Source organism: Pygoscelis adeliae, unplaced genomic scaffold, assembly GCF_000699105.1.
Source record: "Pygoscelis adeliae isolate BGI_AS28 unplaced genomic scaffold, ASM69910v1 Scaffold413, whole genome shotgun sequence".
Classification (NCBI taxonomy): Eukaryota; Metazoa; Chordata; class Aves; order Sphenisciformes; family Spheniscidae; genus Pygoscelis; species Pygoscelis adeliae.
This window is the reverse complement of record NW_008824403.1, coordinates 1,838,060-1,854,665: the sequence shown is the minus strand read 5'-3', so window position 1 is coordinate 1,854,665 and position 16,606 is coordinate 1,838,060. Positions and strand designations below refer to the sequence as shown.

Below are 16,606 nucleotides of genomic sequence, written 5' to 3'. Positions count from 1 at the left end.
CGGGGGTGCACGGGGGGGTGAGCGGGTGGGGGGGGGGGGGGGGGGGGTCGGTACAGAGAGTATCGAGTGTGTATGTTTGGGTTTTGCACGAAGTTTGCCTGAGGATACTTTTTGAAGGCTTTTCAGACAGCAAAAGGTCTGTATCACAGTGAAAAGGGCCACGTTGGTCCTCTCTCACTTTGTAGCGAAGGGCTGCAGAACGTTGCAGATTTCTGATCCCTTAAGAGAAAACAGAAGAAGAGCTTTAACAAGTTTGGCACTGCTTAGTGGTCCCAGATGTAAAAGTGACAAAGGGAAAGGAGCGTCAGCCATCCCCACTCATCCTCAAAGGCAGTGACGGAGGAGTGCAAGTTATTGTTCTCCTCCAGTTAAACTTGGCAAAGAGGAAGCAATGTCACACCAAGCCACGGGCTCCGTCCTGGGAAGCTGACATGAGTTGGTGACGTTCACTCTCGGCTCCTCCAGGAGTTTGAGGAGCCGCTGTACCTGCTCCCAGCGAGCCTGCTCGCCCCCTGCACTCTTCACACCCTCCATCCCGCCAGTGCCCCGTCACCTGCACCGCGCTTCACCTCTATTTTTTCATCCCTTTCCCTTATCTTACCCGTTCTCTCTCCCCTGACTTCCTTTTGGTCTCGCAAGGAGAAACAGTCAACATGGAAGGACAGAGCGGAACATAAGACTTCTTTCCAAGAAGTTGAATGCCTGCTGTACCCTTGCTGTCCCTCCCTCGGCTAAGGTGTCCTTTCACAGGAGCAAAGGGAAGCTTTTTGGTTCAGTCAGTTGTGGTTTGGGGTGTTTTTGTGGTTGGTTGTTTTTTTTTTTAAGACTGGTGAAATGTCAGATCCAAACTGCGCGTTATGCAGATGCAACGATTGTATATTTTTGTGAGCTGTCCCTCACCAAAACTAACCAAACTACAGTTAGTTTGGTTAAGGAGTCGAGTGCATCCCTCACACTCACATAGAAAAAGCAGCAAGTTAAGAAATTTGTGTATCACTTCGGCTGCATTTATGTTATGAAATCCACTTTTCAACTAAAGTGTGCAATTGAAAAGAGAGCCCAGCTCTTTTTTTTGGAATACAGTTTTACTTCCTAAGGAATAGTTGGTGTTAGTCATTTTCCATTACTCAGTGCTAGTGAGTGATTACTCAATGCAGACCATAAAGAGACGGACCAGTCTTGCTTTAATCCTACAACACACAAAGAAAATTACCTTGAAAAACACAACCTTTTCTGTGGTGCTGCTGTCTTAAATTCACAATTCAGGTTCCCAGATCTACCCCTGCGCCTAGGGGGCCAAGCAACCACAAAATCTGAAAGCGTGTACAAAAGGATGTGTATCCAAGTTACACTAAAGAGTACTTCCTCATTTGCAGTGATAAGGAAATTGCAATATTGGTTTAAGTATTCATCTGTGAACACACCTGCAAATGTTACAGTAGCTGCCAGTTTCTTCTGAAAAGCTCCAAGAAGTCAAACCAATACATCTAGAGTTAGTGCCGTAAGGCAGTAATGAAAACAATGGTTTTATTTACGTTGTGACACTTAACACTGGTTTCGAACAGAATAATTACATTTGTGAGGTGGTATCATAATAAACACCACAAAAAGCATGTTACAGAAACAAAGAGTTTTGGTAAGATATACAAGTTTAACACGAGAGAGCGAGCTGTGGAAAAAAATATTTGCAGTTTCCATGAACTGTGTACAACTCGTTGTGAAAGAAACTTTAAGGACAGAAAAAAAACTTTAAAGATGGAGTTAAGGCTCTTACTTGCAAGTGATCTTCCTATTGGAAGCACATTGAAAATATTTTCTCTAAACAGGATGCAGCTTGAGGATTTAAACCTGTGCAAGAAGCTTCACAATTGTGATGCTGCGGAGCTCAGCGTCCACATTAGTAGGGGCTGCGTGTCTTGTTTCCTCTTTACGCCACTCTTTACTGTACAAATGAGCCCTTACCATATGCCTTTACCCCAGGATTAAGGTGTGCATGCAAGCTAAGTCCCCATCAAACGTAAAAAGAGAAAAGGCATTTCTTCTCTTGTCCCCTCAGCAGGGAACTAAAACTGGTATTTCCAGAATAGAGGGAAATCAGACATCCCTTTGTAAAAAAAGCTATGTACATAGAGTATCTGTAGTTACTGCAAAGTAAACTTGCCTACTTTGGCTTTTAAAATGCATGAAGGTGTAAGCCTGGATAAAATCAAGTAAACCAGCCTTTCAGTTACAAGCAGCGTCAGGTACATCGGGTTGCACTCCAGGTGAGCGAGGTGAAGCAGCACAAACAGAATTTTCGCTAGCACTGAAGAGAATGAAGAGGAGAGCAAAGCCTTTAATAAAACCCGTAACTAAAACCAGTACAAGTTCCAAAATGGCATCTAACTAAAACTTGGGGGCTTGGTGGCACAGAAAAAGGGAGATCACCCAGGCAGCTCAAAATCATCTGACTGATGAAGGGACCTACTATACCTTCTGAGGTTCACTTAAAGCCATCTTCATGCATTTACGTATACTGTACCTCCCTCAAAGCTACGTACCCATTTCATCCAGGATTTTGGGAGCCATTACAGGAAAGGTCTTTACTGGAAGTTAGCAAAGGTTTTTTCGTTTGTTAAAGAAAATGCTTCGTAGGCATTGTAGGGTACTAAGTACCCCTTGCTGAGCACCAAAATGAAAATGAGGTCTTGGACACAGAAAGCGTGGGGGGAAGGAGGGCAGGACAGTAGCTTGTGTAAGAGCTGCTGCTGCTGGAGTCACCATCCCTGGAGGTATTTAAAGGACCTGTAGATGTGGTACTTAGGGACATGGTTTAGTGGTGGAGTTGGCAGTGCTAGGTTAACGGTCGGACTCGATGATCTTAAAGGTCTTTTCCAACCTGAACGATTCTATAATTGCGGGTACAAAGTACCCACTAGTACTTATCACGAAGTACAAGTAATCTGTTTTACAGCATGGCAGAAGACACCTGCATTACTCATACACATTGGTCAAATCTTGACCCGTTCATGCTCCAGTCTGAAAGTAACGCAGCTTTGCCGAGCGCTGCCACTCTCTCAGTAGGATTTAACTGCCCTAAGCTGGGGCAGACCAGGCCCTCGGCTGGTCGGTGTGAAATACAGGTCGGTGCAGACGTTCCAACAGTCTGAACGCTGCAAGCTGGTATATAAAGGGTGCAAACTTTTAAGTTTTTAAATCCTATTCTTGGGAGCCAAATTTAAAGCTACAGTAAGTGACTTTCGGAGTCAGAAGTATCTAAATGCTTACTCTTTGCCCCTGTTTGTTCTATAGAAGTGACCACGTTTGATACAAGAAGAGCGAGCATTCTCCATATTGAAAAATTAGCGTCGCCACACTGGACTGAATCAAGAGTTCAACTCTTTCTTGTGAAAAGATGCTACTAATCCCTATTCAGGCCCTTAGAAGACTAAATAACCCACAGCTGACGACCCTGTCACCTACTAAGGAGAGGAGATAGTTGGGAAAGGCACTCTACAACACCCAATTAGGACAACTCACAGGCATCTTTTGCAGTGCATCCATTCTAACTAATCTAAACTAAATTCTAACTAATTATTCCTGTATAAACCTTTCAAAGGACAGCATCCTATTGCCTTACTCACTCTCAGTCTCTCTAGGATTTCATGAAAGCTCACACTTGAGAATGCATGTAACTGTAAAATAACTTTCATTCCTTTATTCAAACTTCACATATACAATGGACAAAAAGACATTTTAAAATAGATCCATATAATTATATGGATTTTTGCAACATATCAAATTCAGATCAAAATTAAGATATACACTATTCCATAACCAAGCTAAAGCTTAAAGTGTATACTTCATTTGTGTAATAAAACCCAGGAACTACTCTGAATACTGGAACATTCACCAGTCAAATTCCACCGAGTGAGAAGTTGTTTATAGCAATTTGGAGGTTCAGAATCCCTCTTTTCAGGGGCTATACAACCACACTGTAAACAAGTATTTGAATTAGGCAGTTACCCTTCTATTCTTCCAAACAGCCTTCATTTTGCAAAAGCAGCTGCTGTAAGTTGCAATGGATACAGGAAGATTTAGACCAGTGGTTTTCAGTATGCAGGTTACCAACCCCAAATGAGTAGGAGATCATCAGCAGTTATCTTTCTGTATAAAGAACAGCCAGAGCCTAAACCTCAGCTCATCTTCACAGTCCTGATGTGGATTTGCTCATGGCTGGGTGTTTTTCCTCAGGTGCTAGTAGCACAAGCACTCTTCACGCAACTGGAAAGGACCAAAAGTTTGAAGTGAGCCAGAAGAGTGACAGTGGATGTGGTTTTAAGAGAAAAGTTGGAGGGAACTTCCATGTTCTCATGATAAGCCAAAGAGAGCTCCACAAAACATCCAGTCCCAATGGAAGAGATGACAGTTAAATGCAAAGTTCAAGTTAGCACATTTCCAGTGTAAAAACATTCCCTCCACCAAACGTTAGTACTGCCTCAGTCAGAAACTAACAACTGATTCCAAACACCACTCTTAAAAAATAATACCACTCTTCTTGTAAAGACTGGGAAGGTACAGGAAATAACGTACTCAAATCTATATTAACAGGTCAACATTTTGCAAAAAAGTTGTAAGACTTAAATAATCCCTTTTTAAACTGCTTAACACATCCGATAAATAGCTTGCATGTCAATCTGATATATGTTGTACCGTTTGGCTCTTGAATCCTAAACCTTTCCATAAGAGATACCACACCTAGAACACTGTCAAATAAATAGTGAAAAACCAAGATACTGTGTTTCGAAGCATGAAGAGTAACAGTACATTATGCAAGATAATCAGCGTTATACACACAGGGAATGCCATTCTGGTTGAACAGATTATGAAGCAGTATTCTCCATGAAATACTAGGCACAAGAATAAATCAATTAGACAGGTTTTTCTGCCTAATGGACAAGTCTAAAATTAACATTCTTGGCAATACAACATTGTAACTGATATGCTTCTCAATATTTAAGAGCCTTAATTGCAAAAATCATGAAGCGATGTTTATATTTGTGTCTTTGACAAGCAGTTACAGTTCTGGACAGATTTCTTCTATGCTGTGTGCTCTACTTTCCAGCTGGTCACGAGTAGCATGTGCTGCATAAGAAAGATTACAAAAAATAGGTAATTCTTCACACTCATTGAGTATTTTCAAAACACATACAAAAAGCCTCCTGAAATCATCTTTGCTTCTCCAAAGGTTATGTTTGCCAATTCCTTTTAGCAACCTACAAGATGTACTTTGGAAGTTTCTGCACTCTCAAACTAAGTTATTTCACCCTCATGTTCTGAAGAAATGGCTAACACCATTGTTCACATACCAAGCACTGAGTGCTTACCAACCCTGGAACTGGGAGGATTTAACCCAGGAGTTAAGAGAGAGATCAATTTGCAGAACTAGCATATGAGGTTCCTGAAACACAAGCAAGCATAGTACTTTTCAGGTCAAATTCCAATTCCAGAGGAGACACTTTAAAACAAAACAAGCTTATAAATGAAGGAGCACAGACTTCTTGTGTTTTTTCAGGAAGTCATTAAACTCATGGTTTTGAGCCACAGAACAGCAATAAATCAGAGAAAGCTCCTTTCTCATTAGTGCTTTTCATATGAAAAAGCCCACTATACATATATAAATAAATATGTGTATATATATGCACACCTGAAAATTCAGCGGCATAAAGCAAAGATCAGAGAAAACCACAACCAGAAGATAATCTTCTCTAAAAAAGGCCAGTTAGGCTTCAGCACAAGTTAGACTTGGTAACAAGTGCAGTTTAGCAAGTGAATAACATAGCTAACAAGCAGAACCAATTCCTGTATGCTCCCAGCCTTCTCACTTAAGTCATCTTTAGGGTGACGCCCACCGTGGTTAAGAAAACACAATGAATTCTGTATCTACCAAAGGCCAAAAGAGCACACGCCCCGTCAGCTGGCTGCTAAGCTGATCAGCAGTGTCTGAGCAGGGTTATCACAGCAAGGAATGCTAAATGAACCACGAGGAGAGAACAATAGTTTTACTGCCTGTCAATTGAACTGCTATAGATCACACCCTTGTATGTGATACTCCGTGTAGCAGAAGACAAGACAGGTCTGCATTGAAATCATCATGCTTAAATCTACCTACATCAGGAATCTTTCCCTCAGTGAGTTCAAAGAGAATTTTTAAAGGAAAAGTGTTAGTGGAGAGGAACAAAGGTCACTATTTTGCTGGCAAAGTCTATTTATGTCGTTCATGGAGTCATAAATAGGGAATAGCCAGAGAAATTCCAGAGAAGCTGAAATGCTGAAGCACGGAATCCTAATGCAGCCAATTGCAACTTGAACTTTCTTTTCCACCAAAAAACTCAGCTGCTAGAATCCGTATGCATGGGGTAAGTTACAGCTACTTGAGGCAAGAAAGGAATGACCCATCCACTTAAAACACTTGGTAGCCCACAATGAAGACAGGGGCAAAAAATATACAAACAGTTCTCACCATCACTGACTGGACTGGCCATCTTCGTTTCAATCAGCAAGAAATCTCAGTCTGTAACCAAGAAGCGCAACTCATATTAGCAGACCTGGTGGTATCTGACAGAAGCCTTCTTAAAAACTTGTCCTAAGTCTTTAGCCCCTTCTTCAAAAGGAGAGTGTAGAGATTGGAAGAGTACTGTCAGTTTTACTCAAATACAAACCAGATGTGATTAGAGGGTAGAAAGGAGCATCAGATAAGAGAAACACAGAACCTTTAAGGGATCTTCACGGACAAAAAAATTCCAAGTGAGAAGAGGGTCTCAAATTGCCTGAAAAACAACCCAGGAGCCAGCGGAGCCCTAGAGTCACAACAGACCACTAAGAAATGCCTCTTATGTTACATCTTCACTTGGAATGATCATCAGTACTATAGAAGTCATGCTATTCCACTGGAATAAAAAGCCAGCTCTCACTTCATAGATTGACAGCCTCAGACATAATAGGTGTGTGGTAGCCACATCACCAGATGATCTCTGTAACTTCAGAAGAACAATGAGTCCAATGGAAGAAATTATCAAAATGTAGCTACAGTACAACATGCAGAAAAAGACATTTCCTTTGCAGTTGAAAGCAAGCGTCAGAGCTGTTAGTCAGTTTAACAGAGTGAAGCCAAAATAAGCCATCACAAAAAAATCAGCTCCTGCATCACCCCATACACTGAGTAAGGAAAACCCTCCTTTTCTGCTCTATAAGAAAGCACTTTAAAATACAACGATTTGAAGTCGATAGAGCTCTTCGAAAGCCATCCAGATGAATAATCTTGCCACATGCTTACAGTCCTAACAGGGGAATCTCAGGCACAATAACATTAATAGCATTTTGATCCACTTCCGTGAAGGAAACAACCAAATTGAAATACTGTTTTAAATACCCAATTGCTTAATATGACCAAAATCATGGTGCAATCAAAAGCACAGACTAGCAAAAAACCCAAGTAGCGAGTGTTAAAGCCAGCTATTTGAGAAACATTCTGTAGCTCTAATATTTGTTTAATTAACATTTATGAATAAGGAGATTCTTTTGTGCCCTCAGAATACAGAGAGTGATAAAGAGATGTCATCTCAAAAAAGTTATTTCAGTAAAGCTTTGACATTACTTTAACAGAGCTATGTTGCTGAACATTTATCATCTCAATGTAGGAATTTCTTAAAACGTGGGCGGTGGCAGAAGACAGAGAAGTTTATTAACGGTTTTGTCCATATTCCATCATGCTTTGCCCAACCCTGCCACAAAGAATCACCCATGATCAGTCTGAGGGCATTCAATTCACCAGCTGCTACAAAAGTGAGACCAGTACTTAACCTCAGAAGAACTGATCAAGTACAAAGACCAAAAGCTATGATAGTTGATGCAGAGATTAGAAGACAATGAAACATTGAAGGTTTGTTAAGCAGAATGATACAAAACAAAAATGAAGAATTCAGAACTACATCAAGTTAATGGAAAGTATTTCTATATACTGTGGTGTGGAGGCAAACCAGTTAGTTAATGGGTTGATAAACTGGCAAACAGTTACATTTACGGAATCTATTGGCCATGAGCAGTCTAAAATTGATAATTACCAGTTGTGGCTCTGAAGCTGGTTATGAGGCAAGGTGGAATGGACTTCAACAATAGAGATGGAAAAATGCTGCAAAGGTGTGCCTTCTTTCCACTGGAGAATGCAGCTGGGGAGCGGAGTTGCCTCTGTTTTACAGCAGAGTGCAGAGAGATGGCAGCTTCAGGCCATGGAGAAAGGTCATAAGGTTGCCTATTGGAGCCCTCCTTTCCCCTGGAGAGTGAAGTTCTAGTAAATAGCCATTATAAGGCGTATGGTAAATTACGGGATAAAGTCAGTCCATTAATGGGTCTCAGACACATACCAAATTACCCTTTTGGAGCAATTATGAAGGATTTAGTCCTCCTGTAATAAATAATGGGACTAAAATGTGCAATCCACAGAACTTAAAAACACAGAACTTTGCAAATCACCTTTTTATTGTGTGGAATTTAAACTAATTTTAGAAGAGTTCCTAGTTCACATGATTGTGAAAAGCAAATGTGAACCAAGTTAAACCCGTGCAGCATCTTCCCAAGTCTGCAGATTGTGCTAAGGTCTCATGGCTTTGCCAAGCAACAGATGAATGAGGCTTACAGACTTCATTGCCACTAGTCTCATGAGCAACAGACATCTATTTTTTTAATGCCGAAAACTTGTTCAAAGTGCTGTTATGCACAGAGGTGGGTCGTGAACAGCTGTAATTATTCACCAGAAGGCCACCACAAAAATCAAAGACTTTTATCATACAGTCTACCCTTTTCACCCGGAGAAAAGCTTAAAGATGAAGGAGAAGGTGTCAGCCTCTTATGAGTTTCCTGTCAAGAGACAGCCCTGAAGCAGGTTCCAGAAACAGCTCCCAGCTAAAAGTCCCAGACCTTCTTCCAGTAGCTGCACTAAAAGCAAAGCTGAGGGTCTTATCCCATACTATAGAAACGAGCACTACTGCTCAGGGGCAAGTGCATACTGAAGTCCTAACAGCAGTTTTACATTACAGTAAGACAGGCAGAAGTTCTCACTTAGGAAGTTAGATACACTCCTCTCAACAGAGAGGAAACATTCGTGCTAGTTTCCCATTGCTGGCTACAGAACGGTTTGGGAGCAGAATAGGAACTAAACCACAACGTAAGGTCAGGCTCTCCCGTGCAGCCATAGCTTTTAAGTGTTCTGTACAAGACAGCTCTTCCTTTAAAAAGGATGCTGGCAACTTCACTACCAGAAGTCAGTTATGCTGGAGAAATAGTATGAAGCAGAGGTGTTGGCTTTTCTGTTATGTCACAACAAACGCCCACATGCTTAATTAGCAATACTGATGGTTTTGATACCATGCTACAAATCTACCTATCAAGACAGCATGCAGTATTGCACGTTGAGCGTTACATACATAGTGTACCCTTTCTATTCATTCTCACACTTGAGTGTATTCGTTTCCCAACAGCTGAAAGGACCACCAGTACTTAAACATGCTTTTTGATTAATCAGCTCACCATGTTCGGTAGCTTCAGTACTCATTGTTTCTACATCTGCAGCATCATGCATCTCTTCATCCTCATCCTCATCATCCTCCTCCTCCTCTTCTTCACCGTGTAATTCTTTTGCAATGAGCTGTCTTGCCAGTTTGATGTTTCGTCCTTCATTGTAGTGCATTTTTCTCTTCATTTCAAACTGTTTCTTTTTCTCTGTGGACAAACAAATGCAAATATTTATTTCTTCCATTAAAAAAAAAACTAAAACCAACTTATTTCCTCTTCAGAGAGGAACTAACTGCTTCCTAGGTCAAATTAATTCCTACCTTGAAAGTCCATTGATTCTTTGATCAAGCAATCACTGAATTAAAATTATTTTCTTCAAGCAGTGGAGTGTTCTTTTAAATGAGTCTGACTTACAAAAAGGCTAGTAATTAATGGACTGGAATTGCTGAAGCACTTTTAAAAGAACCTGTCTGCAAGTAAGAGCAAGTCTGAACCAAGAGAAGCATCTAGTAACAGCACATGAAATTCCAAAGTTTCGCAAGCCTTGTTTCTAAGTAAACTTAAGGACAAATTGAGACGTACTGGTGGGATAGAAGATGAACTTTCACAGATGTCCGACTTGACTCCTGGCTAACTACCAAAGGCCTGTTATGAGAGAGAGATTTACCACATGTAGAAGAAAATATTTTCCACTTTCCCCACGGCCTGAAGCCTAACCTTGCTCCATATATTAAACATTAGCAGGTCTAGCAGTAACGCATTATAATTAAATTAAACTTTGCTTATTGGCAGCCCCAACACTGGTTTTTTTCCCCTTCCTTTAGAGTAGTAAGGTTACACGCTCAAAGTTCGGGCCAGGAAAGATGAGAAGCAACAGCTAAATAACGCAAGCCTGAAACCATAGAAGTCTTATTGTTTGACTGTTTCCTCAAATTGTCCTAGCCCAAGCTAACACAAAACAACATCTCTGTTGAAGATGCATGAGGCAGTTTGCTTAGGAATAAATGTAGATTTCCTGCTGGATCCATCTACCAGTTGCTTTGAAGACAACAGGAATACCATCTGTATGTTTGCAAGCAATTAGTAGCATCTTAATTGCAGTGGTACTCATTGAATTGTTAAGTCTACCTGAAATATGTTCAGATTAAGAAGTACCCCCTCACCCCAAAACCAGAAGAGTTTCTTATTTGAGCAGTGTAGGTTTAAGAGGAATTCCCAGACCTTAAGCTTGTATACAAGGGGGCAGCCAGTAACAGCAAATTCCTGTTTGTATGTAGATCCCAAACCAAACAGTCCTGAGTGCAAACGAACAGCGTATTTGTTCAATCTTTCACTTACCCTTCAAAGACTATTTATCTCCATTTTCAAATGACAACATTTTTCTGTTAGACAGTACTTTTTCTTCCCAAATATTTCTTATTGAAAATCTGAAACTATTTGTAGGAAAAAAACAAAACAAAGAAAACAACTTATGCCTACCTCGTTCTTCAGGTGTTAATTCTTCATCCTCTTCCTCCTCCTCACTGCTTTCCTCTTGCTTTGCTATAATCTTGGGTCCTTTACCTTCAGCTGCAGCTGCCAGTCTACATAAAACACGCAATGCAAAATGCTGAAGCAGCAAGTTTTTCACCATTTAAAATACAGGAAATTTCAGAACACTCACAGAAACTTTGTTCGTTATTTTTGCCATATTTACGTGTACTAAAAACCTGCAAGAGGTTTGAAGTACCAGTGGCACTATCAAACACTGAAAACGACTTCATTTGACAACAGCAGAAGTTTGACTTCTAGAGAAAGCAGCAACACCTTTCCATGAAGAAAAACTACTCCAGGAAAGAGAAAATTATCTTAACATCCAGTCAGTTTTCTATGACAGTACTTACTTTTTACTCAACACATCTGCTTTTAAGGGCTCATTTGATTCTGAATCACTCACTGCATCCTCATCATCTTCTCCTACCATGCTTGGAAAACAAGAGAAGGTAGCCTTTATCAATAATTTGCTGCTTAAAATTTGCTTGATAAAACAGTCAAAACCTTACAACACTCAATTAAAAGACTCCTTTAATACTTGAAAAACTTGCCAAATCTAATTTAAATATTAATATGAATAACTTCATATTCTAGTACACAGATGTTAACTGAAAAAAATAAAATCAATACATGTCAGACTTATTTATTCCATTCAAAGCCTAAAGCCCGCTAGACATAAACCTTCTAAAAATTGACTTTGTCCTTTCTGACAGTTCTCCTCGATAGCTATAAGCCTTTATTTAGAAGCTTTGTAAATCTGAATATGTTGCATATAGCCAGTAGGCCTGCACAGTCTATCAGACAATCAGCTATAGTAAAAACTACAACATCCACAAAGTCAGTTTTGCTGTAAAACTACTGTGTCACCTGGCATCATTTAGGACAGCAGTTTAGCAAGCCTACCTGTGATAAGGAGTACTCGGCTCATCTATTTTCATCAAGCCATAATCTTTGCCTGCTGGGTGGTACGTAGCTATGATGTTCATTTCATCCCACTTCTGGGATTTTTTACTGAAATAAGAAAACAAAGTTAAATTTTCTTATATTCTAAAAACAATTAGTTCTGTTTGGCCACAGAAAAGGAATGTTTAGGACTTCTTTTGACCTCTGCTACATACTATGCACAAAGAATACTGTTATGAGACACAGGCATGTTCAAAGTATAGCTATTAAGCACTGTTTTCTACATACTTTAGTTAAGTCATGACAAATTTTATCAATGCAAATTTCCCTAACAATTCACAATATCTAAATAAACTCAGTGATCTCTAAATGTATGCTTATTCACATACGTATATTTTCTCAAGGGACTACCAGTCTTGTTCAGTCACTGTCCCATTAACTGTTTGCTCTTGTTACAAGTTACTGTAGAATCATTCTTCCTCTTATTACAACCCACAACACTTCAACGAGACCAAGTAACTTCCACCTCACCTCTGCTCAGTGAGCTGCTATGATTATTAGCGAAACTGTTGCATAAACAATACCAACCAACAAAACTTCCTGCAGTAAAATAAATAGCACTGAACAAGCTGGTTATAATACTGCTTTTGTCACCCTAAAGTGGAATCATAAAACAGAACTGATTCACTGCTGTAATTAAGCCGAGGGAGTTTCCACATTTTACACAGGCAGGCACCAGTGGTGTTACATTATTTAGAATTTCCTCAATTAGAGAATGTACCACTTCATGTATATTTGCAGAAACAAAAGTCCACCCCGACTGAGAAAATATAAAAGCCACAAGGAAAGCAATAGCCTTGTGGCCAGAGGAGGAGTCACCCCTCCACTGATCTAAAAGCCACAGAAATGTTTAATCAACAGAACCTATCAGGTTCCACATTCTCTCTAAAAAGATTATTGCAAGCCTTATGCAAGGTGGTCTTTCCCTTAGACTAAACCAAGAAATTTAACTTTAGAATAGTAAAATAATTCCACTATTTAATATTACCTTATGCATTAACATATTCCTGAAGTGTTGAAAATTATTATTTAAGGAAGCAAACGTTACAGGGCTTTGCTGGTTTTTGTTTTGGGGTTTTTTTTGGGGGGGAAGTTGGCTAGAAGGCTTTATTTAAACACAGACTGTTCCAGTAACAAATTACCTGATTTAAAAAAATATATTCAGTCTCAACAGTACAACTGCTCTTGAGCAGAATGTTATCTGCAAAACAAAACTGATAAAGCAAAATTCCAAGCAAAAACTAAATTTTACATTTATGGAGAGCACTGCATAATACGATGGGAAAAAAATAAAGGGATGAAAAAATAGATGCGGGAGTTAATGCTGAATCCTACATGCCACAGACTTATACTCCAGAAATGAATACAAATTAAGTGAGCTTAATCCCCCTTAGCGTGTAGTAACCAATGCCAAACTTTCATGTCTGAGGTTTCAGATCTATTTAATCATTTTGTTCAAACAGCAACACAAGAATTGCAACCTAAGCGGACAACACGAGTGAGATTGCCTGCTCTGGCAGGGTGGAGAGTCATGAGCTTCATGATGACAAAGCAAGAGCTCTAGTCTAGGAACGCCAGTTATTCAAACCTATCTATTTAGGAGTTGAAAAATCACCAGTTAAACATCAGCTAAACACCTGCTTAAAGTTCATCTGTGACTAACATAAGATGATCATACGGTTACATAGTGAGCGCATGAGAATTTTTACTAGCCATAGCAGTTCAACAACGGCACCCAGCCCCTATAAAGAGACAGAGCTTAGTCGAAGAGGAAGTGTGACAGATGGGAGAAACTCCCATCACATGCTTTGCGTTCACTGCACTTGCCCAGAGCACATCAAGGTTTATTGCCTGGGCTCACAACTCAATACCTGATAATAATATTGGCAACCTTAGAAGAATCTCTTTGGCATGCACCGCTCTCAAAATCAGACGGCCTACAGATAGCAATTTGGTAACTTATAAATACAAGACTGAGGACGATTTTAGTGATTTAGTTTTTCACACTCATTTCTCTAAACTTAGATTCCAACATTAAAAACCTTGGTTGCGGAACGCCTCCCAAAGCGCAATTTAAAATTCAGCTAGGAAAAAAAATTATCATTAGTGGCAAACAGACAAACATGTCATTTCACCCCTCCATGTAAAAAGCCGTCACAGGAGGGTGACTAAGTGCTCTAAGAACACACACCTCCCTTGATTGTCTCCAGTTTAACATGCTTAGGCATGCCTGAGCAGCATAACTTTAACGAGAAAGCTTAGGACCATCACAGGAAAATGCTTCCTGACACCCCTTCAGACACAGAAATATGAAATCTAATCTTCCTTAGGAAAATCAGATTTGAAAAATCTCAGAAGTGCTCATTTGTATTCTCTCACATCTTTAAATATATATAATCATTTATTTTGAGACCACACCTTGACAGGCGAGAAGTTTCTGCAGCAATATCACTCAAAGGAACACCTCTCACACCTCACTTGCTCCTACCATAGCAGACTCTTCTCTTGCCTGTTCCAACACAGCTGTTATGCACACACACACTTAATTACTTTGTAAAATGCCAGATCAGATCATTCACAGGCTCTCACAGGAGCCTTAAGACAAAAAATACTGCATACGAGGAATGCCAAGAACGCGTCTGCCATTTAACCATGATCTCGGCTCTTAGGATGCAGTTCCAGTGGTACCCCAATTTCACAAGCTTCCCTCTTGCATTGTATTTTCCTTAAGGAAGCTTTCCAAAGAATCACTAACAACAGTATAAGGTCAATAATGATGCAAATACATGAGAGCTCTACTGAACATGGTACTTTAAAAGATGACAGCTGACACAATGAGCTCTTTCATCTGCAGCTATTTTTAAAGGTATTCAGAACGGAATTTCAATATTAGAAATAAGCAGAGAGGCTGCTGACAAAGAAAGAAAACAGATACCGTAATTTATAACTAATTTTTAATCTTCAAAGAAAATCACAGCTGTACTGCTTATCATTCTTTTAAGTACAAAATTATTTTTCTGAAGTCAGAAATAACACTGATTGAAATGAACTGTTGCCACCCAAAAATACCTGCACACAAACCAGCTTTAAATACCGTATACGGATCTTTCCAGGAATTCTTCTAATGCAGCCTGCCGGGTTTTGCCTTGCAAGGTAAAGGATATTGGCTATTTCAGAATTAATCTAACTGACTTTATTGACTCACGTTGGTAAACAGGAAATAGAAGCTGGACTCCTGCTCACTTAACTGCTTTGCAAGAAATTACTGTGTACTATAACCAATACACCATACACTCAGCTCATCAGTCGGTAGCCTAATTTCTGATCATTCTTCAAGATGGTACAGAGGAGACTGCAGAAAATACAATAGAGGCTACCAACAGCCAGCTTTACTTTATGTCTGGTGGGGTAGTGAACACCTTGTGCTACATTACCTTAAAACTAAAGAACAGGGAAAAAAATCGCAACATTTGTGTAACGTATTGCTACTTACATTCACCTCCTTCAAAAACACCATCTCATTCCTTCAGTTGCAATAATTTCTCCCTGCAGAGCCGGAGCAGCTAACACAGGCAACAAAAGCTTTTTGTTCTTACCTTGCTGACTTTAGACTATATTCATGGCTTAAGTAGGCAAAGAGGAAAGGAATGTTACCATAATACAAAAAAAATAATTGCATGCCCATTTCATTTTATCATTATTTCTCTCCTTGCAAGAGTGAGGTCCCAAATGAAGAAAACCATCAAAAGCAATTTTAGAAACATAGAGTTCAGGTGAAATCCTGGTCATCACAATGTGATGGCGTCCCAGAGCAACGTTAGGCAGCGCATACTGGGCGCTAACATCAGGAAAAGTGCAAGAATTCTTACTGGTCGAGGACAGCTGCTGGCTGGTTGAAGGCCACTTCTTGCATATTTGCACTAACTCAGCATGTTACAATGAAACCAAGATCTTTTTGTCATTCAAAATACAAACCACACGCCCAGTGCATGTTCTCAAGTGTGAGATCTCTACAGATGAGTCTTGCACAACCAAGAATACATCTAACTACTGTTTCAACCCAGGAGAGGGCCTCTCCCCAGGGACACGCTTCTGGTTACCGAGAAATAAGCTACCTTTGAGAAGACCGAGAACAGACCTCCCACGGCAAAGCGTATTTCCCAAACCGCAAGCTAACCTCGTAGCGACTGTAAAACCTTTCCGTTTGTCTTTCTGAAGGAGCATGTAAAGATAACACTGCTTCTGCTAATATTTCGTGAACAGCGAAGAATCACATCGGCCCTTTCAGCGGCCACGCTGCACTCTCGGTAGGAGTCAGGACTACAGCTCCGGTCCCCCTCCCTCTGGCAGCCCCCACCTTCTCCACCCGGGCGCACGGCCCCGGCATCCCCCTTCTTTACACGGGCCCTGCCCCCAGCGGTCCTCCGGCCTCAGCGGGGCCTGACCCCCGCCGACCTGTGGAGCCGTGCCCCAGGACCGCCGCGGCACGGGAAGCACGCGGGAACGACCCGCTAACCCGCCTGCCCCATTACTGCTACGCCCTTGACCCCCCCCAGCACCA

At 40.5% G+C, this 16,606-nt stretch overlaps 1 protein-coding gene across 3 annotated transcripts; it reads right to left on the bottom strand.

The window, feature by feature from the left end:
• Positions 1-3,671: 3,671 nt before the first annotated feature.
• Positions 3,672-12,088, bottom strand: PPP1R2 (protein phosphatase 1, regulatory (inhibitor) subunit 2). 3 transcript variants are annotated; one of them, XM_009320397.1, is made up of 6 exons: positions 11,986-12,088; positions 11,433-11,513; positions 11,029-11,132; positions 9,565-9,756; positions 6,503-6,553; positions 3,672-5,124 (listed from the first exon to the last, which is right to left on the bottom strand). In XM_009320397.1, the coding sequence occupies exons 1-5, from the start codon at positions 12,066-12,068 to the stop codon at positions 6,549-6,551; spliced, it is 465 nt and encodes a 154-aa protein (XP_009318672.1). In that variant the 5' UTR covers positions 12,069-12,088; the 3' UTR covers positions 3,672-5,124; positions 6,503-6,548. The 3 variants fall into 3 exon arrangements, with proteins under 3 accessions (XP_009318672.1, XP_009318671.1, XP_009318673.1); XM_009320396.1 differs by lacking the exon at positions 6,503-6,553; XM_009320398.1 differs by lacking the exons at positions 3,672-5,124; positions 6,503-6,553 and adding an exon at positions 7,712-8,311.
• Between the last annotated feature and the right edge of the window lie 4,518 nt (positions 12,089-16,606).

Bases quoted from the DNA above. Each gene is read 5' to 3' on its own strand.
- PPP1R2 (XM_009320398.1), bottom strand. From the start codon at position 12,068: ATGAACATCATAGCTACGTACCACCCAGCAGGCAAAGATTATGGCTTG. The intron at 11,133-11,432 runs GTAAGTACTGTC...TGTTTTATGTAG, and splicing joins GCAGATGTGTTGAGTAAAAA to ACTGGCAGCTGCAGCTGAAG. The intron at 8,312-9,564 runs GTGAGCTGATTA...TTCACTCTCCAG, and splicing joins TACTGAAGCTACCGAACATG to GGGAAAGGAGGGCTCCAATA.